General features: G+C 58.5%; 4 protein-coding genes across 7 annotated transcripts in view; 1 reads left to right on the plus strand and 3 right to left on the minus strand.

The window, feature by feature from the left end:
* PRR12 (proline rich 12) overlaps positions 1-7,001 on the minus strand; it is a 30,636-nt gene extending 23,635 nt beyond the window's left edge. Inside the window, exons 1-4 of the mRNA XM_056136849.1 lie at positions 6,438-7,001; positions 4,891-5,003; positions 3,770-3,931; positions 393-3,688 (exon numbers count right to left, since the gene is read on the minus strand). Of these exons, the coding sequence (XP_055992824.1) occupies positions 393-3,688; positions 3,770-3,931; positions 4,891-5,003; positions 6,438-6,523 (3,657 nt within the window). The 5' untranslated portion in view covers positions 6,524-7,001. The remainder of the gene's footprint in view (positions 1-392; positions 3,689-3,769; positions 3,932-4,890; positions 5,004-6,437) is intronic.
* Positions 4,879-23,140, minus strand: part of RPS11 (ribosomal protein S11) — a 49,511-nt gene continuing 31,249 nt past the window's right edge. Inside the window, exon 6 of the mRNA XM_056136862.1 lies at positions 4,879-4,888. The gene's annotated coding sequence lies outside the window, so the exon portion shown is untranslated. The remainder of the gene's footprint in view (positions 4,889-23,140) is intronic.
* On the minus strand, positions 7,306-14,740 carry PRRG2 (proline rich and Gla domain 2). 3 transcript variants are annotated; one of them, XM_056136858.1, is made up of 8 exons: positions 14,705-14,740; positions 13,788-13,851; positions 13,107-13,203; positions 12,678-12,859; positions 12,564-12,603; positions 9,732-9,870; positions 8,137-8,274; positions 7,306-7,824 (listed from the first exon to the last, which is right to left on the minus strand). In XM_056136858.1, the coding sequence occupies exons 3-8, from the start codon at positions 13,189-13,191 to the stop codon at positions 7,806-7,808; spliced, it is 603 nt and encodes a 200-aa protein (XP_055992833.1). In that variant the 5' UTR covers positions 13,192-13,203; positions 13,788-13,851; positions 14,705-14,740; the 3' UTR covers positions 7,306-7,805. The 3 variants fall into 3 exon arrangements, with proteins under 3 accessions (XP_055992833.1, XP_055992835.1, XP_055992834.1); XM_056136860.1 differs by lacking the exon at positions 13,788-13,851 and having other exon boundaries at positions 14,705-14,719; XM_056136859.1 differs by lacking the exon at positions 14,705-14,740 and having other exon boundaries at positions 13,788-13,898.
* NOSIP (nitric oxide synthase interacting protein) lies at positions 14,756-22,090 on the plus strand. 2 transcript variants are annotated; one of them, XM_056136855.1, is made up of 9 exons: positions 14,756-14,839; positions 18,097-18,167; positions 18,470-18,575; positions 19,637-19,718; positions 20,943-21,096; positions 21,182-21,300; positions 21,394-21,581; positions 21,665-21,773; positions 21,986-22,090. In XM_056136855.1, the coding sequence occupies exons 2-9, from the start codon at positions 18,098-18,100 to the stop codon at positions 22,055-22,057; spliced, it is 900 nt and encodes a 299-aa protein (XP_055992830.1). In that variant the 5' UTR covers positions 14,756-14,839; position 18,097; the 3' UTR covers positions 22,058-22,090. The 2 variants fall into 2 exon arrangements, with proteins under 2 accessions (XP_055992830.1, XP_055992829.1); XM_056136854.1 differs by having other exon boundaries at positions 14,774-14,856.

Raw genomic sequence — 23,140 nt, forward strand, 5'->3', positions numbered from 1 at the left:
CCCCAAAGGGGGGATCAAACGCAGGTCCCACACATGCCAAGCATATTCTTGATCATAGAGCCATAGGCCCTGAAAGCCTATGACCTCCAAAGCCCTGGCCCCTTCTTCCAGGTTCTAAAAAGACCAAACTGGGAAACCCCCTCAGGAGACACAGCGATCTGTCCTTGCCAACAGCCCAAGAGTTGGGGTGACTGCCTCATCTGAAGCCCCACAAGAATACAGGATCCTAACCCACCAGAACAGAACTCAATGACAAACTCATTGTCCCCACTTTTGGGGACCCATGTCCTTCTGCAGATGCCTCCAGCATTACAACCTGGAACCCACTTTCAGTGGTCTCCACTCATGCAAAGCACCCACAACAGTAACCCCCCAGACCCCTGTCCCCTCACCTTCAGTGGCTTCAGGGGCTCCAGCCGGGGACCTGCTTCCTCAGTCTTCCTGCCCCGGCCTCGGCCTCGTCCCCGGGGCTTCTTGGCACCATCAGCCGGCGTAGATGCTGAGGCGGGTCCGTCTGTGGTAGGGACCTCCAGCGGACGGATTCGGGGTCGCCCCCGGGGTCGGGGTGGCCCATCCCGTTTGGCCTTGGTGGGCTTGCGGCCGCGACGGCGGGGCCCATCGGGGCCTGGGTTGGGGGGACAAAAGTCAATGTCCCCCAGCGGGGAGAGGGCCGGGCGGGAGCGGCAGCTGGAGACCAGGTCTGGGAGGCGCCGGGGGTTCAGGCGGATGTCGGCGGGCACGTCTGCCTTGTCCTCATCCGCCTCAAACTCGTACTCCTGCGCGTACAGCTTCTTGGGCGTCTGGAAGGGGGGGTCGCGGCGCCGCAGCAGGTGGAAGGAAGACGTCTTCAGCAGCTTCTTTGGCTTGGTGGAGCAGAAGATGGGCGAGGTGAGGCCTCCCTTGGGTTCCGAGGCGGGCGGCGGCGGGGGTGGCGGCTGTGGCGGTGGGGGTGCCGACTGGTGGGGGCCGCTCTGGATCAGGCCCAGCGGCTCTGCGTTGACTGTCGAGGGGAGCTCTGGGGGCTTGTTGGGGTCCAGGCCCAGCCCCGGCGTCTCAGGCCCTGCTCCAGACGCCCGGGCAGGGCAGTAGCCCCCGTAGGGATCATAGGCAGGGGGGCCCGGCGGGGGCCCCGTTCCGGCCTTAGGGTCACCCTCGTCCTCGGGGGCACCCCCCTTGCCGTAGTCATCGGCAGCAGCACCCCCAAACATTTCCTCCATGGTGGGGAAGAAGCTGCGTTCCTCATCTTGGAGCAGCGAGTCGGGGAAGCAGATGGACGTCAGCGGCACAAAGCGTGGCGCCTTGGTGCCCTGCGGGCTGGGGCTGCGGTAGGCAGCCGCGGGATCCTTGCCCTCCGCGTTGGGAGGGACGACGCCTGTGTCCCCGGGCCCAGGCGGCAGTGGCTCCAGGGCCCCCAGCAACTCCTGCATGGCCCCCGGTGGCTCCAGGCTCTCCTCGGGGCGCAGGCGGGGACTGGGGGCGCTGGGCTCCAGCCCGTGACCTCGCAGGTGGGCCTCCAGCTGGAGGGGGATGGGTGGTGGGGGTGGGGGCGGCGGCGGCTGGGGTGCCCCATCCCGAGTGGCTGGTTCAAGGAGGTGGACACCAACTTTGGGGGCGCTGGAAGAGGGGCTGGGGGCGTGGCTAAGAACAGAAGGGAGCAGTTGGGGGGGCGGGGGAGGCAGCACCAGTGGGAGGTCAGGGCCCCCAGCCTCAAGGAGGAGACCATGGGGAGTGGGCTGGGCCGGCTGGGCCGAGGGTGGTGGTGGTGGGGGGCTCTTCTGCAGGAAGGCCCCCAATTCCTTGGCACCTGCCCCATAGTGGACGACAGAGGTGGCCAGCCCCTCGGGGGTCTCGCCCCCCCTCTCGGGCCCTTTCTTCTTCTCTTTCAGCCTCCCCAGGCCCAGCTCCAGGGCTGCCGTGGCACCCTCATCAAGGCTGGCGCTGGTGCGGATGACGCTCTGCAGGTGATACCTCTGGGGGTCTTCCTTGGCTAGCTCGTAGGGTGTGCCTGGAGGACCCCCGGCCCCACCACTCCCCCCAAGTCCCTTGGAGGCATCCGCCGCCCCATCTTCCCCCACCAAGCTGTCTGCCCCTGAGGTCCGCGGTGGGCTGGGCGCCTGCAGGAGGTGCTGGATAAGGAATTCCTCATCCTCTGTGCGCTCAGTTGGGGGACCTCCGGGACCCGCCAGCAGCTCAGAGCCGTCCCCCTTGCCCTTGTAGCCACCAGCACCAGCAGCATAGCTGCCGCCTCCCGGGGGAGCCAGGAACGGGGCTGAGGCCAGGACAGAGCTTAGGTATTTGCCAGGGGCTCCTGGGGAGCCGACTCCGGGCGGGCGGCCAGGGGCAGGTGGAGACTGCAGGGGCCGGATGATATGCGAGGGGCTGGCTTCGCCGCCTCCCCCCAGGGAGCTGGGCCCCCAGCCTCCACCATGGCCTGAGAGCGCAGGCGAATGGCCGGTGCTATAGCTGAGGGACGGGCTGGCAGTGGGCAGCCCCTGGGAGTGGGCAGCGGGCCCGGGGTATGGCTCGCCCTGCACTCCATATAGCTGCCCCTGCAGCTGGTCTGGGGAGTAGCTCTGGCACGTGGCAAGGCCAGGAGGTGGGGGGCCGCTAGGGGGCTGCGGGGGGCCCCCAGAGTACCCTGGGCCTTTGCTCAAGTCCTGGGCTTGGCCTCCCCCAAAGCCCTGTCCATAGGCCTGAGGGCCCAGAAGCCCTTGGGGCTGCCCGGGAGAGTAGGCCTGGCTGCCCGCGCCCCCGGCCCCAGAGGCCTTTGTGGTGCCATAGGCAGCCGCAGGTCCACCCAGGCTCTGGCATTTCGGGGTGGCCGTGGAGCGGGGTGGCGGGGGCCTGGTGGCACCACCCGCAGCTGCTGCATAACCACCTTTGCCCGTCTTGTACCCCGGGGACTGAATGATGGGCCGGTACCCGCCACCACCCCCAGCACCGCCTCCCCCCGCCGCCTCCGGGCCGGCCGCCCGGCCTGAGGCCCCTCCTGCAGTGCCGCTGGGCCCCGCCTTGCTGGGCTCCCCAGCGCCGGGGGAGGGCTCCCCCCCACCCAGGGGACTGCAGGCCAGGTTGGCACGGTGACCCATGGAGGGGTAGCTGCCTCCGCAGCTCAGGTAATGCTGGAGGGCATGGGCCGGGGGCGGCGGCGGGGGCTGGCCACTCGCTGGCCGCTGGTAGTGCTTAATGACGGTGTCCTGCCGGGGCAGGGCCCGCTCAGGGGGAGGGGGGCCTGGGGCAGCCCCTGAGAAGTTGTAGAGCTGTGGGGAGGACTGCTCGGCGGCAGCGGCGGCGGAAGAGGAAGCCAGCAGGTTGAACTGAGTTGGGAGGTGGCGGGGAGGGGGCGGCGGATCTGGGGGGCCCGGGCGGTAAGGAGGGGTCTGGGCAGGTCCGAGGCCGGCAGGCCCCAGCACACCACTGCCCGCCAAGCGCTCAAAGCCAAGCGAGGAGGGCACCGTGGGGGCTTGCGAGGGCTTCAGGTGAAGCACGTCGTGAGGGGACAGGAGCCCATTCGCTGGGGGGCTGAACGGAGGGTCCTGCAGACTCAGGGATGAGGGCACGGGGAACGTGCGGCTGCCGAAGGAGGCCGGGTGCTGGTAGGCTGACAGGGCGGAGGAGGACGGGAAGGTGCTGGAACCCGGCAGGGCACCCGAGATGAAGAGTTCCGTGGGGCCTGGCGTGTGCATGGCTGGGGAAGCCGGAGGAGACCAGAGGTCACGAGCCCACCCTGCCCACCCCTGGCCCTCTGGTGGTCAGGCACCCTACTTACCCGTTTGCCAGGAAGGACTGCGGAACTGGGAGAGAAGCGAGGAGGCAGAGGGACCCGGCTGTGGGCCCCGGGACTCCAGGGCTGAGATGAGGTTCATGACGGAGGCGTCAGGCCCGGCGGAGCCCGCGTGGTGGAGGCCAGTGTCAAAGAGTCCAGAAAGGCCTGGCCAGAGACAGGGTCAGTAAGGTCAGTAAGGTGAGGGCGAGACAGGATGCCATGAAGAAAGACCAAGAGCAAGGGGGGCTGTGATGTGAAGGCAAATGGGCAGAGACAGACACAGGGAGGGGACCTACCATACGGAAACAGGACCACAGGGGAGAGAGGGCAATAGGAAACAGGAAGCAGAATGAACGGCTGGGTCACAGGGGGAGAAAGCACAGAAGGGAAGTAGAGGAACGAGGAGGAGGCACAGGGGTATAAGGAGGAATCACTCGGGGCAGGGTGGGTTGGATAGAAGGCCACAGTTTGGGGGGAAACAGAGACTGGGATGTCTGGAAAGGGGTTGATACAAAGACAAAAGGTTAGGAGTGGGGGAAAAGGAGAGAGCAAGCCAGCTAGGACGCTCAAGAATCAAACTGGACAGCATAATTTGGTCCATCTAGGAAGGAGGGTGGCCAGCTTCAAGAGGAGAACCAATCAGAAGCGTTAGAGAGAGACTAAGGTAGGAGAGCCAGGATCAGGGGGGCGGTGCAAAGATTCAGAGCCAATCAGGAAGAAAGGGAATCAGGAAGAAAGAATTCAGAGAACCTAGGAGCAGAGCATGAGGTAAATCCAGAAGGGAGAGACTGGGGGGGGGGCGTGGGGGGAGGGGGGGCAGGGGGGCAGAGGTTGCTAGAGAGGTAGGAAACCTGGATGAAGAGGTGGGATTTGGGAAATGATGGGAAGGGGCAAACTGAAGCAAAAGAGTTGGGGGCAGAGGCCCGGGCAGATGAATCTGGCATGAAATTAAACAGGGACCAGCAACCTCAGAAACAACCAATCAGATGAAAGATGGTAAGGGGCAGTAAAAAAACCTTCTGCATGGCCAATTAGGAGGGGGTGGAACTTTCAGCATCCAACCAGCTGCCTCGGAGGGCAGGCCAGGCCAGGCCAGGCAGGGTGAATGGGATGGGGGCCCGTACCTGCCGGGTGGTGGTTAGTGGCATAGCTTTGCAGTGGGTGGGGGGCCGCGTAGGCCTGGCGGTGTAAGATGTCCGTCTCAGGGTGCGAGGTCCTGGAGCTGCCATAGACCAAGCTGAATGGGGCAAGAGGGAAAATGTTAGAATATTCCCTGGAGCAGGAAACTCAGCAAATCCCCCGAGATTGGGGGACTCTTCCGGCTGACTGGATGTTACCCTAAATTTAGGCAAGAACACAAGAGAATTGGGGTCTCCCTCAAGCCCCACGAAGTAGAGCCCAGATTTAAAAAAAAAAAAAAAACACAGGCACAGAGACAAAACACTGACTGGGAGGGGAGAGGGGAGGGGTTGAAGGGCTGGGGGGGTGGGGAGGGGAAGGAAGTGCCTCGGGTTTAAAAGTGAAAGGCATGGCTGGATCGCCCCCCCCCATCGTACAGGTGACACAAAGGTGCACAAGGACCCCCCCCCTTTGCAAACACGTGGGAATTCAGGGACTTGGGAGCAGGAGGCTGACTGTTCCTCAAACAGCAGGGCTGGGGGGCGGGGAACGGCAAGGGGACAGGAGTAGGGAAAGTACCAGGTACAAGTGCTAACACGACCGCCATCCATCCCCCAGGGTTGAGGTTCAAATGCATAAGCCCATGCAAAGCCAGGTATGTGTGCAGACGAGTATGCAGCTCCCCAGCGGGAAAGACAAGAGTGTGGAGGTCACAAGGAAGATCCTCACGCACGTGAGGGTCCAGCCCCGCCGCGGCTAGGAACCCAGCTGTGCGGAGGCAAAGGGCGCCGGGGGCAGGTGGAGCAAAGGCAAGGCAACAACAGGAAAGGGGCAGACTCGCCAGCCACACTAGCCACTGGCACACACCCGGGAAATATCCGACTTTCCCATGCATCCGCCCAAGCGCGGCCCACACAGGTCACACACTCCACTGCCCGCCATCAACTACGATTCTCGACCTGGGGGGGTGGGGGGACTAAAGGGGGCGTGCCTCTAATGCCAAGGGCCCCCCCCTTACAAACAACCCCAGCATAGAAAGGGGGCGGGGCCCCATGCCCACTCTGCGCGCGGAATTTGGTGGGGGGGCCCGCCGGGTGGCGCGGCCTCGCGCAGTCCCGGAACAATAGGACCGTGGGGGGGGGCGCGCCCCCCAAGTCTGCGTTCTAAGTCTCCTTTCCCTTCCACCTTTTGCAGGACCAAAGCCCGGGGCGCGAGGGGGAGGGGTCAGCAAGCCGGGAATCCGAAGATGGGGGGAAATCCAGGCCTTGCTCCGCCAGTCCCTCCCACCTTCCCAAGGCCTTTCCGTCCGAAATTGTTTGTGCACCCCATTTCCCCCGCTGCATCTCTCCCTTTGCATGCCGGAGCTGGCTTTGGCGGAGTTTGCAATTTGCAAACTGGGGCGGCGGCGTGGTTGCAAACCGAGGAAGGCCGCTCCCTTGCAAGCCGGAGGGGAGTTTGCGATGCACGCGTCGCCGGGCGGGCCCGGCCCGGCCGGGCTCGGCGGGGCCCCCACCCCAGGGTCCCTTCCTCCAGGCCACCCTCGGCTCCTTACCTAGCTTTTGCTGACCTCTCGTAACTCCATCCCGCCCCGGCGCCGAGCGGGTCCCCGAAGCCGGCGCTGGGGTAGTTCCTGTCCATGAATTGGCCGCGGTGGAAATTGGGGGGAGGGGGAGGGAGGGAGGGAGGGAGGGAGGGGGCGCGCGCGCGCTCTCCTCCGCCGCCGCTCCCTCCGCTGCTGCTTTTTTTCTTCTCCCTCTCTCTCTCTCCCTCTCTCTCTTTTTTTCTTTGCAGCCGCGGAAAGGCCCGGGAAGGCCCCGGGCGGGGGAGGGAGGGGGCAGGGGCGGAGGGGCGGGCAAGGGAGGGGGTGCAGCCGCCGAGCCAAGGAGGGGGGAAGGGGGGTTCCCCCTGGAGGGAAAGGGGGGAGGTGGGACCCCGCTGTCTCCGCCTTTGCCCCGGCGCTTGCAAGAGAAAAGGGGGCGCGCGCTCAGGAGGGGGCGTCCCGGGCGGCCCCGGGGTGGGTGCGGGCGCTGGGTGCTCGCTCTCCGGCCGCCGCCACCGCCGCCTCCTCCTCCTCGGCGTTCACGGTGCAGCCATCTTTGCACAAGGCGGCTGGGGGAGGGGGGAGGGGAAGGGGGGGCGGGCGGCGGGGTGTCTGGCTGCGCTCCGCTTCCTCCCACAATCCCGTGCAAATGCAAAAAAAAAAAAGGGAGCGAGAGCCAGAGAGAGCGAGCAAGAGAGAGAGAGAGATTGAGAGAGAGAGAGAGGGAGAGAGAGAGAGAGAGTGCGCGAGCGAGACCGAAAGCAACCAGGGCCTGGGGTGTAGGGCGCTGCGTTTGTACGGAAGGCCAGCTCAGCCGCGCGCAGCCGCACCAAGGAAGGCGGTTCAAGCTTTTTTTTTATTTTTTATTTTTTTGCAGTTTCACTTTTTTGCGGGGGGGTATCTTTCCAAAATGCTTCTATTTCGGGGGAGACCTCACCTCCACACACATACAGGGGGTGGTGTGGTACACAGCACCCTCCCCTCATCTCGAGACCATGAAACGCCCCTGGGTGCACACCCAGAGCACCCCGTGAAGGACGATCCTTCCATGCACAGCCGGAACCCCGTGTGCAGTGGTCGGTCACACCTGCTCACGCGCTAGTCTTCCCAGACCCGGTGCTCCTGGGTCCGAGTTGTTACGCACTCCCTGGGAGTGGGACAGTCTGAAGAACACAGGGGCCCGCGAGAGACACGCTGGCCACGGGGACCGGCTTTTATCCGTATGCGGTGTTAGCACATGTGCCAACGCAGACTTCGGGCTGGGCGACCCCTACTCCCGCCCCACCCCACGCTCAGCTCCAGAGTTGAAGCCTGGGGGCTTCCGGAATCCGGTGCGAATCTGGGGCACAATTCTGGGAACCCGGGCTTCGAAACAGATCTTCAGCGAGACCTCCTGAGGCTGCAAGAGGAGGGGCACAGTGGGGAGTCAAAGACCCGCTGTCTTTTCTGCCCCCCCCCCCCCCCCCGACCTAGGCCACTCCGGGCCTCTCAGCCAATCCCGAACCCGCTAGGCAGTAGTCCCACCCCCTGCTAAAGCCGCACACACGCCGCTGGGCCACGCCCCCTGACAATTGCTTGGACAACGCCCCCCGCGCCAAGCCCCGCCCAGAAAGGCTTATTTCCCCAGGTCCCGCCTCCTGGGCGCAGGCTCCTCCCCCTGTTGTGCCCGCCCCTCGGGGCCCCGCCTCCGAGCACAAGCCTGGCCCTGTACCTCGAGTAGGGGGGTGGAGGCGCGTCATGCACCCCTGAGGCCGCTAGAGCCTGCTCGTAGGTGGGCAGACCCGGAGGTGGGGGTGGCAGCAAGGGCGGCGGTGAGCCCAAGGAGCTCAGGGGGCTGATGAGCTCGGTCCTGGAAATACAAAGGGTGTGCAGTTAACCCGGGCAACAGGGGCCGGAGGGATAGTACTGGATGTGTATGAAGACCACCAGAGTTCTATCCCTGGCACCTCACCTAGTCCCTTGAGCATCACCCAGGACTGATCCCAGAGCACTGGGCCAGGAGTAAACCCTGAGCACCATTGGATGTGGCCCCCAAAACAAACAAAAATGGTAAACTGAAAGGTTAAAGACACAGGGGAAAAGATAAGGAGGGATGACAGAGAACAGCTAAGGAGGCGCATGGACCAGAGAAAGAGTCACCTTCACCCTGACCCTGAAGACAGGCAGATGGCACACAGGCAGAAACAGGAAACAGGTGCTTTAACACATGCGTGCCCCAGCTCCAGCAGAATCCAGGAGAAAACCCTGCAGAGCTGGGACAGTAACAAGGGTGACGACAGCGACAAGGACACACAGACAAAATCCAGATCTACACCCCCCAGACCTCTCAGATCCACTCGCAAACCCCAGGCCCACTCTACTCTCAGGGCTCACACAGAAATACTTTCCTCATTCATTTTCTTCGGGGCTTGGGCCACTTGTATGGTGCTAAGGGGCTATTTCTGGCTCTGTACCCTTGCAGTGTTCCAGTGCCCATACAGAGCATGTTGGGTTTCAAACCAGGCCCAGCGGGATGTAAGGCCTGACCACCTGTATTATCTTTCCAGCCCCTCACATCCCCTCTTTCACCCTGCCCTGAGAAAGTGTAGAGAGATGCCCGGGTGCCAGGCCGAGAGGCAGAGCACAGATGCCACCGGCATGAAGCCCTAGGTTCAACCCACAGCACACACACAAACACGTGCACCAAAGGGCACACCTAGACACCTGCTTCCGCACTAACTCAGACTAACACATGCATGCTATACCCTGTAACCACGAAACTCACATACCACACACTCCCACACACCACAGGCCAGCCCGGACAGGGACAACAAACAGCCTCTGCTGACAAGCACACATGAACCTGGGTCTTCAGACAGACAGCAGAAAATAAGATTCCACTGTGGGCCAGAGGATTAAGACAGACTCCACCATACACAACACATGCGCGCACACGCACGCACGCAGACAAAGACACAGATACAGAGATACACAGAGAGAAACAGACTCACAGACACACACAGACATACACAGACACACAAAGACACACACTGACACACACACAGACACACACATGCAGACAAAGACACAGATACAGAGACACAGAAACAGAGAGACTCAGACACACAAAGACACAGACACACACACACACAAAGACACACAGACACACAGAGATATACACAGAGACATATACACACAGACACACCTTTCACATGACTAACACTGACCTCTCTCCACATCTGCCTGCTCAAACCCTTAGGTCTCCATCCCCGCCCACTCTGTCCTTTACCCTCTACTCTCTGCTCCCGGAAAAAGATGCCTCCTTACTCTTGGGGACAGGGGTGCTGCGGACCCCGACGCTTTCTCCAGTGCAGATACCAAAAGGCTCCGAGGCCCACCAGGATGATGAGCAGAATGCCGGATGTCAGTCCCACAGCCAGGCCGGCGACATCCACTCGTGCACGCCCTGTAGTGGGGGATATAAAAGGGGGGTATCACTGCCTCCTGGATTGCCAGGTACCCTCATATGCCAGGGAGGAGTGCAGGTCAAGAAGTCAGGCCACTTCCCAGCCACCTGACCTCAGGCAACTCATTCTGTTCCCATGAGCTGCCCTCCACTTCCTGCTCTGGAAAAAAGGAGCAATAACGGCACCCTCACGGGCTGAGCAAATGCCCTGTGTTCCACAGATGCCAAAATCACTGATAGCGGGCCAGAGAAATAATACAGCAGGGAGGCAGCTACCTTGCTAATGACCAACCTGAGTTCAATCCCTGGCATCATATGATCCCCCAAGCTCCTCCAGGAGTGATCCTTAAGTGCAAACCAGGGTAAGTCCTAAGCACTGCCTGGTGTGGTGCCCTCCAAAAAAAACCCTGACAGAGCCACCTGGCTTCTGAAGATGAGACTCCATGCAGAGGTTCCTCCTGCACATGGGGTGGGTCGAGGTTCCCGGGAGTCAGACATATAGCAGGTTTCAAGAAGCCCCACAATTACAAGCATTACCAGATTTGGCAAACACTAATATAGGCCACCCGTTGTGTGTGAATTTCAGGCAAGCAATGAGCAATTATTTAGGGGGAAGGAGTGCTAGGACATGGGAGAACATGAGATGCCGTAGAGCTAACTCAGGTCAGCTGCATATAAGGCAGCATCCGTACCCCTACACCTGGCACCCCAGATGGTCTTCCAAACACTGCCAGGAGTAATCCCTGAGCACAAATCCGGGAGTAAGTCCTGAGTACAACCGGGTGAGCCCCTTCAAAAAAAAATATATTCATGGGTCAGTCTGACTGCAGGCTTCAAATGCCCCAGCATTTCATGGTCTCCTGAGCGCCAATGAGAGCAACCACCAAGTGTAGCATTGGGAATAGCCCCCAAAATAACACTTGGTGTGGCCCAAAATGTTTCCTTAAAAATTTTTCCTTGGAGGGTAGGACCATAATACAGTAGGTAGGGCATCTGGCGTGTATGCGGCCAACCTGATCACTGGCATCCCACAGAGTCCGCCCAAGCACTGCCAGGAGTGATTCCTGAGTGCAGAACAAGGAATAAGGCCTAAGCACTTCCAGGTGTGACCCAAAAATCAACATTTTTTTCCCTTAGGGCCGGAGCAATAGTGCAGAGGGTAGGGCCTTTGTCCTGCACTTGGCCAACCCTGTTTTGATCCCTGGCATCCCATATGGTCCCTTGAGCACATTCCAGAGTAATTCCTGAGTGCAGAGCCAGGTGTGGACTCGAAACAACAAAAATTCCTGGGTCAGGAAGATGGGTTAGAGGGCTGGAGTGCATGGAGTTTCAGTTTGATTACCAGCATCACCAGATCCCTGCCCCCAGCACCTCCAGTCGGGCTAAAATGGCTCCCCTTTCTCCCCACCAACTCTGAGGATAGCCCCACCCCCCACCAGCACCAGCAAGCAAAACAAAATACAAAATAAAAGCATTCTGGTGTATATAAAATTCCAACGGCAAACGAGGCCTGGGGTGTGGGAGGTCTGTATTTTCTCTGGCAATCTTGGCCCCCCCACCACCAATGCAGCCACTTTTGCTGACCAGGCCACTGGGGGGCGTGTGATGCCAGTCTATTCACTGCCCAGCGGAGGGTCTCATGGACAAAAGCTATAGAAATGTCCTTTCTCAATGGAGGAGTTTAGGGGGCCTCCTTCCCCAGGTTGCCGGGCGGCAGGAACAGAAAGGGGCTCTCTGCCACGGAGCAGCGCTCTGTTGTCAACTGGAGCCTGGTTTTTGTGTTGTCTTTGGGGGAGACTGGAAGGAACCTGGGTCTGGTCTGGGACATGCAGAGCCCGAGCCTTCCACCTGAGCTGTATCCTGGATCAAATCGTTGAGAAAAGGGAGTGAGAGCTCAGGCTTGAGAGATTTCTTTCAGCAAGGCAGAGTGGGCTGGGTCAGAATTCAGGGTGCAGTGCGGAGCCTTTACCTGCCGCCCTGTCTGTCATGGGGTAGGCGGTCCCCCACTAGTAAGGGGCTCCTAATATTTGGGTTCCAGCCCAGATCCAGAGCCTGTTGCTAAGGTACATCTACCCTAGCAACCAGGACACAAGGCAGCCAGGGGCTGCTGGTCCCTGATGGGGTCCTCCTATGGGCAGGAGGCCTGGGGTCTCCAGCCCCACTAGATGTGGTTGCTAGGGAGAAGGCCTCCTTAGCAACCAGGCCCTGCGGGGATAGGGCTGTGGGGGAGGGGAGGACAGCCAGGTAGCTGGGGCTTCTGCTTCCTCCATCCCATCAGGCCAAGCCTCCTTGTTGCTAAGGAGCTGCCCCCTTAGCAACGAGGCTGCTGTCCTGATGGTGCCTCAGAATTCAGAGGAGGGGTTTGTCAGTGGAGAAGATTTGGCAGGTGAGGAGACACAGGCTTCCAGTCTCCATTGCTAGGGCAGCCCCCCAGCAACACAGCCCCACTAGGGACTGTAACCAGCCCAGACTGCCGAGGAACCGAGAGGCTAGGCCACCATCCCTCCCTCCACCCCACTTCCCCTTCCGGGGGTCTTTGAGTCACAGACTGTAGTCCAGAGTTGACTCATACAACAACCACATTCAGGAACGAAATGGATGGTGGGGTTGTGGGGTACAGGATGGGCGTGGGGGGAGCGTGGGACCAGTCCCCTCCGCAATCAGGAACTCTAACGGGGTTGCCCTCCACTCACCTCCTTTGCCATTATGGATGTAGCCCTCCCAAAAGCGTTTCTGCAAAGGAAAGGAGTCAGAAGGCAGGAAAGCCAGGGGGTCCCCTGAGACAGCACCCCTACCCCCGGCCTCACGGTCAGAGTATTGTCCTCAAAGTATTCCCTTGCTTCCTCAAAGGAGCACTTCTCCTCGATGCACTCCCGCTCTAGGTTCCCAGGCGTGAAGAGCTCCAAGTCCCAGTGGTTGGCTCGTGGAACCCGCTTGAGGGGACCCAGGAAATTCTGGGCCTCTGGGGAATCCAGGAAGATGTCCGGGCCTAAAGGACAGAAAAATGAAGGATTGCATAGAGATCCCTCAAGCACTGCAGGGAGTGAGCCCTAAGCCCAGAGCCAGGCGGAGCCCTGGGTGCAACCTAACACTGCCCACTATGCATAAATAAAACGTTCTCAGGGCTGGAGGAGTCATGAGCAACCAGAACCTGAAAGGTGACAGAGGCAAGGGATCTTGGCTGGGGAGGGGATTTCAGTGCCCAGATGCGCTGGGCTCTTCCCCCCAGTACTCACTGTGGTCTTGCTCCCCATCAAGAGAGGTATAGAGACAGGTGATCAATCCCACATACAGCAACAGCAGAGAGGGGTTGCCCCTCATATTCTGGGGAAACTGAAAGCAGGTAGAAATGGATGTCACTCAAACCCCAGGTTCAAGGTTCACTCTCCCTGGCTACGCCAAGGATTCGTCACAGTGGGACCCACAACAGTCCAGCCAGTGCCCTGTCTGCTCAGTTTCACTTTCCCATCCCCACTGGCCAGCTGAGAACATTTAGCACCCAGAGAGCTAAAAGGACTTATCCAGTGCCCTACGGTCTGCAGGAGTGAGAGGCAGTCCTAGAGCCTAGCAGGCCTAGGCAGACCTAGGCCTGGGTCTTGAGCATGGCCTTCACTCTCTCTCCAGCGTAACTGCAGCATCCTGCAAGGGCACTCAGAAATGCACCCTGAGTGGCAGGAGTCTGTCTGCAGGTGTTACCACTCGACACCCATAGCCACATCCACCCAGTGAGATCAATGATCACAGAAGCAACCTGACAGTCGCTTCTTCCCTTTGGGGGCTCCAGGGGGAACTGAATGGGACAGATGCCCTGGACACTTGGGTGAAGGGAGAGTCCTAACATTCTGGGTTCTAGCGAGTTGGGGACCAGGACAACCAGGGTCCCCTCCCAGCTTCTGTCTCCAAGGACATTCACTTACCAGCCCAGACTCGGATGTTCTCTTCCCCACTTTAATCAGGGTCTTGGGGGCGCACTGTGGTCATCTGTGAAGGGGTGGGGCCAGAAAGAGGGGAGGGGAAAGGCGGGAGAGGTGACCCACTCTTCTGGAAGATCCTGGTTTCTGACAGAGGGCGGGGTTTTTATTACCTGCCCTGGGCGGGACTCAGGTAAGGACAATTTATTTAAAGGGACCCTGGGGTAAATGGCAGCATTCTACAGGGATGCTGTGAACTGGATACAGATCTCTCCTGCCCTTTACTCCAAGGAGCCTGTCTGGCCTAACTAGGGAAAAAAATGTGGAGGCTTCCAGATAAGTCTCAGGTTGAGAAACTGGCAGGAACTAGAAACCTTGGTCCCTGGGGTCTGCAAAAAATGCCATAGAGCAATTTCCCAAGCTGATCTGATTCCGTGTCCTCTCTTTATAAAACGGGGACAGAAGAGTCCCTTTTCAATTGTGTCTTTAATTTTTTATTTTTTGGGTCACACCCAGCTGTGTTCTGGGCTTACTCCTGGCTCCGCGCTCAGGGATCACTCCTGGAGGGCTCGGAGAACCCTATGGGATACCGGGACAGAACCTGAGTCGGAGGCGTGCAAAGGCCGCGCCCTACCCGGTGTTTTACCGCTCTGGCCCCCTCAATTGTGTCTTAAAGCATAACAAGAAAAAAGGTATTAACTAGTTGGGAAAGTGGCCTTCCCAACCTGGGGAAGCGGTCAGTACTTTAACTCGGACTTGGAGTGGGGCACCAGCCAAGGGACAATCAGGAAATCGCCCACCCAGCGCAATGCCTAGCGCAAATCAAACGCACTTCAAATTTACATCGGCTTCACGAACCGGAACCCTCGGGTTGACACTCGCGTTTCCGGAGGGAGGGAGGAAGGGTAGAAGACAGAACTTACCAAGGCGCTCCGAAACTCGGGGCAGCTCCACTTCCGGTCTGTTCTGAAGCGGAAGCAGAGGGAGAACTCCGCGCTCACTTCCGGTGTGTGGGCACAGTCGCGGAGACCGCGCAGACACCGGGAGTTGTCGGTGAGGTGAGTCCAGGCAGCAGGTGAGTAGTGTTTGTGGCACTGCCGCTGACGAGAATCATGGGGTCCTGATAGAGACCGGGGCAGGCTTTCGAATTCCCAGTCGCCGGTTAATCATTAAAAGAGCGGGCCAGGCCTCCCAGTTTGGAAGTCGGACTACATCTCCCAGCATCCTCTCGGTCCCCCGCGGTTCCCTTGAGTCTGGATGCAGGCCCTCAGTGACGGACCTTGGGCCGGGAGTTCCTGGGCAAGAGAATTTGAGACTCCTGGGGATCCAAGGGTGTCGGGTACGATGGACCTCCCTCCTGGCTTCAGTTTCCCTGGCTGTGATGGGGAACGCGGGTGGGAGCTGCGGAGGGGTAAGAAAAATTGTGTCGTCGCTTCCCCTTACTCCGGTCCGTGCTCCGCTCTTGTTGCCGCCCCCTTAACGCTATCCTCTGGATCTTTGGGCTCTGTCCGTCCTGGGTTCATGTCCTGATAGCGCTGTGCATTCTGTTCTTATGAACAGCCTACAAACACCGTTTACTTGGAGGTTTTATTATCATCATTATTATTGCTATTATTATTGAGCTGGAGCGATAGCACAGCAGGTAGGGCGTTTGAACTGGATATAGATCTGGATATAGATCCACCCTGTGGATGGATAGTGTGGATGGCACGCGGCCGACCCGGGTTCGAGGGTTCGATTGCTCCGTCCCTCTCGGAGAGCCCGGCAAGCTACCAAGAGTACCCCGCCCACATGGCCGAGCCTGGCAAGCTCTCCGTGGCATATTCGATATGCCAAAAACAGCAACAAGTCTCACAATGGAGTCGTTAATGGTGCCCGCTCGAGCAAATCGGTGAACAACGGGAGGACAGTGCTTCTTCTTCTTATTATTATTATTTTGGCTCTTTGGGTCACACCCAGCAGCGCTCAGGGGTGACTCCTTCCGGATTTAGAGAGTTTGAGGTTTCCTGTGTTTTTTTCTTTCTTTCTTTGTTTTGGTTGTTGTTCGTTTGTTTGGGGAGGGGACCCCACCCAGCAGTGCTTGGATTTACTCCTGGCTCTGTGCTCAGGGATCAAGCTGAGACCCACCCACTGTGCTCTCTGGTCCCCTTAATGCTATTCTCTGGATCTTTGGGCTCTGTCCATCCTGGTTTCATGTCCTGATTGCTCTGTGCATTCTAGTCTTATGAACAGCCTACAAACACCATTTACTTGGAGGTTTCATTATCATCATCATCATTATTATTATTATTTTATTATTATTATTTTGTTGTGCTCCTTGGGGATGTCAGGATTGTAGAGTCTGTGTGTTATGTGGCTGCACTTGGGACCATGTGCTCCAGAAACTATGGAATATTTAACTGGACAGTGAGCTTACATGGCAGCAGTTGTGGGGTGTGAGTGTGGCTGCCAAGGCTTTTGGAAGTATGGGGCAGTGGGGAGGCTGCCCACCCCCACTCTGAGAAGACTCGAGAGTCTGGAAACCCAACAGTTTGAGTAGTTTGCATCTCTGCAGAGCTGTGGGGTCCAGCGGCTTGCAGGGAGTGGAAGCATGCTGGGGTGCAGCCTGAGGAAGAGATGACTGCTGTGCTCTGTGCTGCAGCCCCTCTCTGTGCGCATCTGCCAGCCATCCTCCTACTGTCTGAGAGATTGCAGTGTTCTTTGACAACGTGGGCTGGAGCGATAGCACAGCGGGTAGGGCATTTGCCTTGCACGCAGCCGACCCGGGTTCCATTCCTCCATCCCTCTCAGAGAGCCCGTTAAGCTACCAAGAGTATCCCACCTGCACGGCAGAGCCTGGCAAGCTTCCCGTGGCGTATTCATTATGTCAAAAACAGTAACAAGAAGTCTCACAATGGAGACGTTACTAGTGCTTGCTGGAGCAAATCGATGAACAACGGAAGGACAGTGCTACATTATTATTTTGGCTCTTTGGGTCACACCCAGCAATGTTCAGGGGTGACTCCTGGCTCCCCACTGAGGAATTACTCCTGACGTGCTCCGGGGTCTGTATGGGATGGCGGAGATCCAACATGGGCTGGCCACGTGCAAGACAAATTCCCTCCTCTCTGTACTATTGCAACCACCCTTGGAGGTTTTATTATGAAAAAATTGAAACATACAGACTGGACTGGAGTGATAGCACAGTGGGTAGGGCATTTGCCTTGCACGCAACTGACCTGGGTTTGATTCCTCTGTCCCTCTCAGAGAGCCCAGCAAGGTACCGAGAGTATCCTGCCCACACGGCAGAGCCTGGCAAGCTCCCCATAACATATTCGATATGCCAAAAACAGTAACAAGTCTCACAGTGGAGACATTACTGGTGCCTGCTCGAGCAAATTGATGAACAACGGGAGGACAGTGCTACAGTGCTACAGACTTTTTATTTTGGGGAAGGGGACAGTTTGAGCCAAACCTGGCATTACTCAGGGTTTACTTCTGGTTCTCCACTCAGGAATTATTCTTGGTGGTGCTCAGGCATGGGGTGCCAGGGATTGAACCTGGTCAGGTGCCTTACCTGCTATATTATCTCTCTGGGCCCAAATGTGACTTAAGTGAAAGAACAGTATAGACTTTTTGTGAAAGAATAGTGTAAGAGGGACTGGAGCGATAGCACAGCGGGTAGGGCGTTTGCCTTGCACGTGGCCGACCCGGGTTCAATCCCCAGCATCCCAAATGGTCCCCCGAGCACCGCCAGGAGTGATTCCTAAGTGCATGATCCCGGAGTAACCCCTGTGCATCGCTGGGTGTGGCCCAAAAAGCAAAAAAAAAAAAAAAAAAGAATAGTATAAGAATCCCCACTGCCCAGATTTACCATTGCTAATATGTTTGCCAAGTTGATTGGATTCCTATGTACAGATAGATAAGTAATCAAATATGGAAAACTAATTCTCTCCTTCATGACTCTCCCACCCTAGTTTCTTTTGTGTTTTTTACTTTGCTTTTCTTTTGGGGTCACACATTTTGGCAATCCTCAGGGGTTACTTCTGGCTCTGCACCCTGAAATTACTCCTAGTAGTACCCAGAGGACCATATGGGGTGCTGGGGATTGAGTCCAGGTCAGCCGTGTACAAGGCAGGCATCTACCTGTTAATACTGTTGCTCCAGCCCATCCAGTGGTTTTTATTGGGTGGGGGTGTCTCAGAGCTATATCCGGGTCTGTGCTGGGCAGGGGACCAGGTGGTGCGAGGGCTCCAACCCAGGGCTCCCAACTGCATGTACTCCAACCTCCCAGCACTCGTAACCATGACCTGGTGCTATCCCCTCCTTCCTCCAGGATGACACGCCATGGCAAGAACTGCACGGCGGGAGCCGTCTACACCTATCATGAGAAGAAGAAGGACACAGGTATGGGTCCTCCTACCTGCTGCCACCTCATTGTCACACCCTGTGCAGCTCTGTGGGTGACCCAAGTCACTGTTGTCAAGGGCCAGTTCCTAAGGAGGAAACTGAGACCTAGAGAGGGGTAGGCTCTGAGCTGCGACCCACAGCCAGGAGGGGAGGGACTGGGTGCCTCAGACCATCCTTGTATCTGTCACTGCCCTTCCCAGGATCGTGTCCCTAGCCCCCTAGCTCTTGTCTGCTTGTGTTCCTCTGATCGCCCTGTCTCTAGGTCACCTGTCCCTTCACACCCCTTTCTCTGTCCCCAGCGGCCTCGGGCTATGGGACCCAGAACATTCGGCTGAGCCGTGACGCTGTCAAGGACTTCGACTGCTGCTGCCTGTCCCTGCAGCCCTGCCATGACCCCGTGGTCACGTGAGTGGCAAGGAGCCTCCGCTTCCCTCAGGGCTCTGCAGACTCCCACAGAGACCCCAGGGAAAGGCAGCGACCCCAGACAGGCCCAGGAGTCAGGCGCTGATCCGCCTCTCGACTGGAGGTCTGCATGCACCACAACTCCCTCCAGACAGCTGCAGAGCCTCAGAGAACATGGCCACCTGGGAACGGGCCTTCCTAAGCTCTGTGCAGTAGACACTCTGTTCTCTTTTTTTTCTTTTTTTGCTTTTTGGGTTATACCTGGCGATGCTCAGGACTCACTCCGGGCTCTGCACTCAGGAATTACTCCTAGCGGTGCATGGGCAACCATGTGGGATGCCGGGAATCGAACCTGGCAAGGCAAATACTCTCGCTGCTGTACTATGGCTTCGGCCCCATGTGTTCTTTTTATCTTCCTTTATTTGTTTTGTTGTGGTGGGACTTTACCTGACAGTATTCTGCATGCTTGGGGTTGCTGCCCATCGTACCAGGGAAAGAAACTGGGTCTTCTGCATGAAAGCATGTGTTCAGCCCGTTAACCTCTCTGGCCTCTGTTTTGTGTTGGGGTGTGTGTGTGTGTTTGTCCACATCCAGTTATGTTGTGGCCCACTCACAGCTTGGTGCTTGGGGGGGGTCCCTTTTTTTTGGAGGACACCCCTTATAATGGTCAGTTTTTACTCCTGGCTCTGTACTCAAGGTTTACTCCTGGTGGTGCTTAGGGGACCATATGGGATACCAGGAATCGAACCTGGGTCAGCCGCATGCAAGACAAGGGCCTTCCCCATTGTGTTATCACTCTGGTCCCCCCTTTTTTTGGGGGGGGTCACTTCTTGTAGTGCCAAGAGACCATGTGGGGCTAGGGACCAATCCCAGGGCTCCTTTCTGCCCACCAAGCTGTCTTGCCACCCTTAGACCACATATTCTCACAAGAGAACCAGCATGTCATTAATGTCTCCAGGGAGAGGCGATGCGTTTCTCCAAGCCTGGCGCTCTTGACCCTAAGTGACTGGGCTGTGGAGGGGCCCACACAGCCCCACTCAGAGGTTGCATGTCTCTGTCTGCAGCCCCGATGGCTTCCTGTACGAGCGGGAGGCGATCCTGGAGTACATTTTGCACCAGAAGAAGGAAATCGCCCGGCAGATGAAGGTGCGGGGAGGAGGAGACTGGCAGAGAGGGAGGCTGGACTGCAGGTTTCTTGGCCTCACAGCTTCCTGCCTTTGCCTTGGCCCCCCCAGGGGTGGGGGGAGGTGGTGGGCAGGAGCAGTGTCCCTGTCCCCAGGTATCACAGGGTAATTAAGGCTCTTGCCTTGCACATGGTCAGCTCAGTTTCGATCCTCAGTGCTATAGTCCCTGAGCCCCTTAGGAGACATCCCTGAGCACAGAGCCAGGAGTAAGTCCAGAGCATTGTGGAAGGGGCAGGGCGACAAAACCCCCACCCCATGAAAACAAAAAAGCCTCTTTCTGGGGGAGAGTGGGCACACCCGGTAGTGCTCCATTGTTAATCCTGTCTCTGCACTCAGGAAGGGGACACGTGGGGTGCAGAGGATTGAACCCTGGTCAGCCATGAACATGGAGGTTCCCTCCATGCTGTGCTCTCTCTGCAGCCCTGGCACAAAAACTCTGGTCATCCAGACTTTAGCATTTGGTACCGTGGGAGGTTGTAGGAATGCTGCAATTTATTCTGCCATTGATTAAGCTGAATTGGGCTTAAACGCCACAGTCAGCAGTTCTGTGCTCAGAGATCACTCCAGGTGTGCTCGGGGGACCAGCTGTGATGCCCAGATCACATCAGGGTGAGCTTTGTGCCCAGCATACCTGAGCAACAAACACATTGAGTCCCCTGGGCCTTCTGACCCCAGGGCAGCCACGGCAGGGCATGGCTCGAAGGCACAGACTGTCACACCACAGAGTCTGGTGCCTGGTGACCTGTACAGAGCACAGTTCCAAGTGCTTACTGTCATTCTCCCTGTGTGACACTTGCCCTGAGCCCGGGAGAGGCCTCCACTATTAGCCCATTTTACAGAGGAAGAAGCTGAGGTCAGCCATGTTTACAGCACTCCCTAGAGGCCACACAGCTCCTCTGCAACAGGCTGGGAACAGATCAGTCAACTGCAGCCAGGGCCAAGGAAGCCAGCATGTTCCACACCAAAAAAAAACCCGTGGGGGCTGAGCTATGCAGGGACATGAGGACAGGCCACTCCATAGAGTCCTGCCCTGCACACTGAGGTTCAACTGGGGCAGTTCCAGCCTCCACCAGGCAGCGCCTCTGCCCCACCTCGCCAGCACTGGCCTCAGTGTGCCCACCAGGGAAATGGGAGGGACATGGAGGATGGCCCCGGCCATGGGCTCACCACCCCCTGCTGTCCACAGGCCTATGAGAAGCAGCGGGGAGCCCGGCGCGAGGAGCAGAAGGAGCTGCAGCGGGCAGCAGCCAATGACCAGGTGCGCGGCTTCCTGGAGAAGGAGGCAGCCATTGTCAGCCGGCCCCTGAACCCCTTCACACCCAAGGCGGCCCCTGGCTCAGGTGAGGGGGAGCAGGGTGAGGGCCTTCGCTACATGAGCTAGGTGCCTCCTGCCTGCAGCCCCTAATCCTCATCTCCTTGGGACAGAGGACGCCCAGCCCGGCTCCAGTGGTGGCCCTGCCAGCAAGGACAAGGACAAAGCGCTGCCCAGTTTCTGGATCCCATCACTGACCCCTGAGGCCAAGGCCACCAAGCTAGAGAAACCAGTGAGTGCGCCCCCCACACATACATAGCGCCCCCCCATTTAGCAGGGCAGGCCAGGACCCCCAATGCTGACGCCCCTCCCTGCATCCGCACAGTCCCGCACCGTGACCTGCCCCATGTCAGGGAAGCCGCTGCGCATGTCGGACCTGACACCCGTGCGCTTCACGTTGCTGGACAGCTCCGTGGACCGCGTGGGGCTCATCACACGCTCCGAGCGCTACGTGTGCGCCGTGACCCGCGACAGCCTGAGCAATGCCACGCCGTGCGCTGTGCTGCGGCCCTCGTGAGTTCCCGGGCCTGCAAAGGGGATGGGGGTGAGGAGGATGCCCCCCACCAACCGTGATCATACCCCCACCCCTACCACAGGGGGGCTGTGGTCACTCTGGAGTGCGTGGAGAAGCTGATTCGGAAGGATATGGTGGACCCTGTGAACGGGGAGAAGCTCACAGACCGGGACATCATCGTGCTGCAGCGGGTGAGCTGTGGGCCCCCTCCCAGTGTCCCCCCTACACCCCAGCAGAACTTCCGCTCAGGCCCCGCCTAGACCATAAACCACGCCCACAGCAGATCAACCCCGCCCATGGGGTGTCAGGCCACACCCCACCCTTCTCTGTTGGGGGGGGGGTGCGGAGGGGGATATTTCCTGAGCACCCAACTCTCCATCTTGGCCTTCTATCCCCTCCCCAGGGCGGCACGGGCTTCGCAGGCTCCGGAGTGAAGCTGCAGGCCGAGAAGTCACGGCCGGTGATGCAGGCCTGAGTTGGAGAACGCCAATAAATGCGCTACCAGGCAGCAGAGCTATGACCCCTTCATTGGCAGTGCCAGTGCTCCAGGACACAGTGGGGATATTGCAGGAGGTGGGAAGAGCAGGCGAAGGATTAAGAGGAGACTCAGCGATGGCACACACCGTGTATTAAACGGAGAGAGTGATGGAGTCACCAGAGCGGTGACAGGGCATCCAGCGTTAGGCTAAGTGGAAATTCCCTGGCATTGTTCCCGAGTCTGCCAAATCTAAGGCAGCCAGAAAGACCCCCCCACGCCCTGCCAGCGGGAGGGAGGACATGAAGTCTAGAGAGGGTGGAGGACCCCCTGCTGTAGGTGGGCAGTACCAGAGAGAGAACAGGAAGAGCGGATAGGGTGCACAGTCCAGTTTGGAGGAGCGGGCTCCAGAGGTCAGGGGGCAGACGGCCTGTGGGGGCCTGGGGACCTTTAGTGAGGTGCACAGCCCTGAAAGTAAGTAGCCCTTTAAGCACAAAAGCTAACTAGAACATTCCATCCAACCCAGATGGACAAAGGAGCCCACGTTTGGTGTCTAGTCCAACTGGCTGGATCCTGCCCTTCCTGGCACACACCTGCACCCAGAGCCTGCCCCTGGCCACTGTTGCCCTTTTGGGGGAAAATTTGTGTTAGTAAAATGCTACAATCCAGAAACCCAGGAACGCCCTCTGAGGCCCTTGACTATTGATTATTTCTTCCTGTCCCTGCCCAGGCCAGAGGGAAAGGTGTGTGGGGGTGGGCTTGGGCAGCGGTGTGGATTTCCCATCCTTGCAGTCTTGGGGACTCCAGATCTATCTACCATTTGTTATAGAGACTTTTAGAATGTTTACTGGGTTCTGAGAGCCTGCAATTCTTAGGTGTCCTGTCCCCCAAAACTGACCCAACTGCCACTAACATTAAATGAATCTACTACTCTCCTCAGTCTCGCCCACACAAGCACCCCGAGGCCCCTCCCTCTTAGCCAGCCCCCACCTATTCTATCCCTCTGCCCACTGTGTTTCTCTTACCACCTTCCCTGAACCACCCTTTTCTCCTTATCAGGACTCCCCAACTGCCCTAAACCTT

The sequence above is a fragment of the Sorex fumeus genome, unplaced genomic scaffold, assembly GCF_029834395.1.
Source record: "Sorex fumeus unplaced genomic scaffold, SorFum_2.1 ptg000122l, whole genome shotgun sequence".
Classification (NCBI taxonomy): domain Eukaryota; kingdom Metazoa; phylum Chordata; class Mammalia; order Eulipotyphla; family Soricidae; genus Sorex; species Sorex fumeus.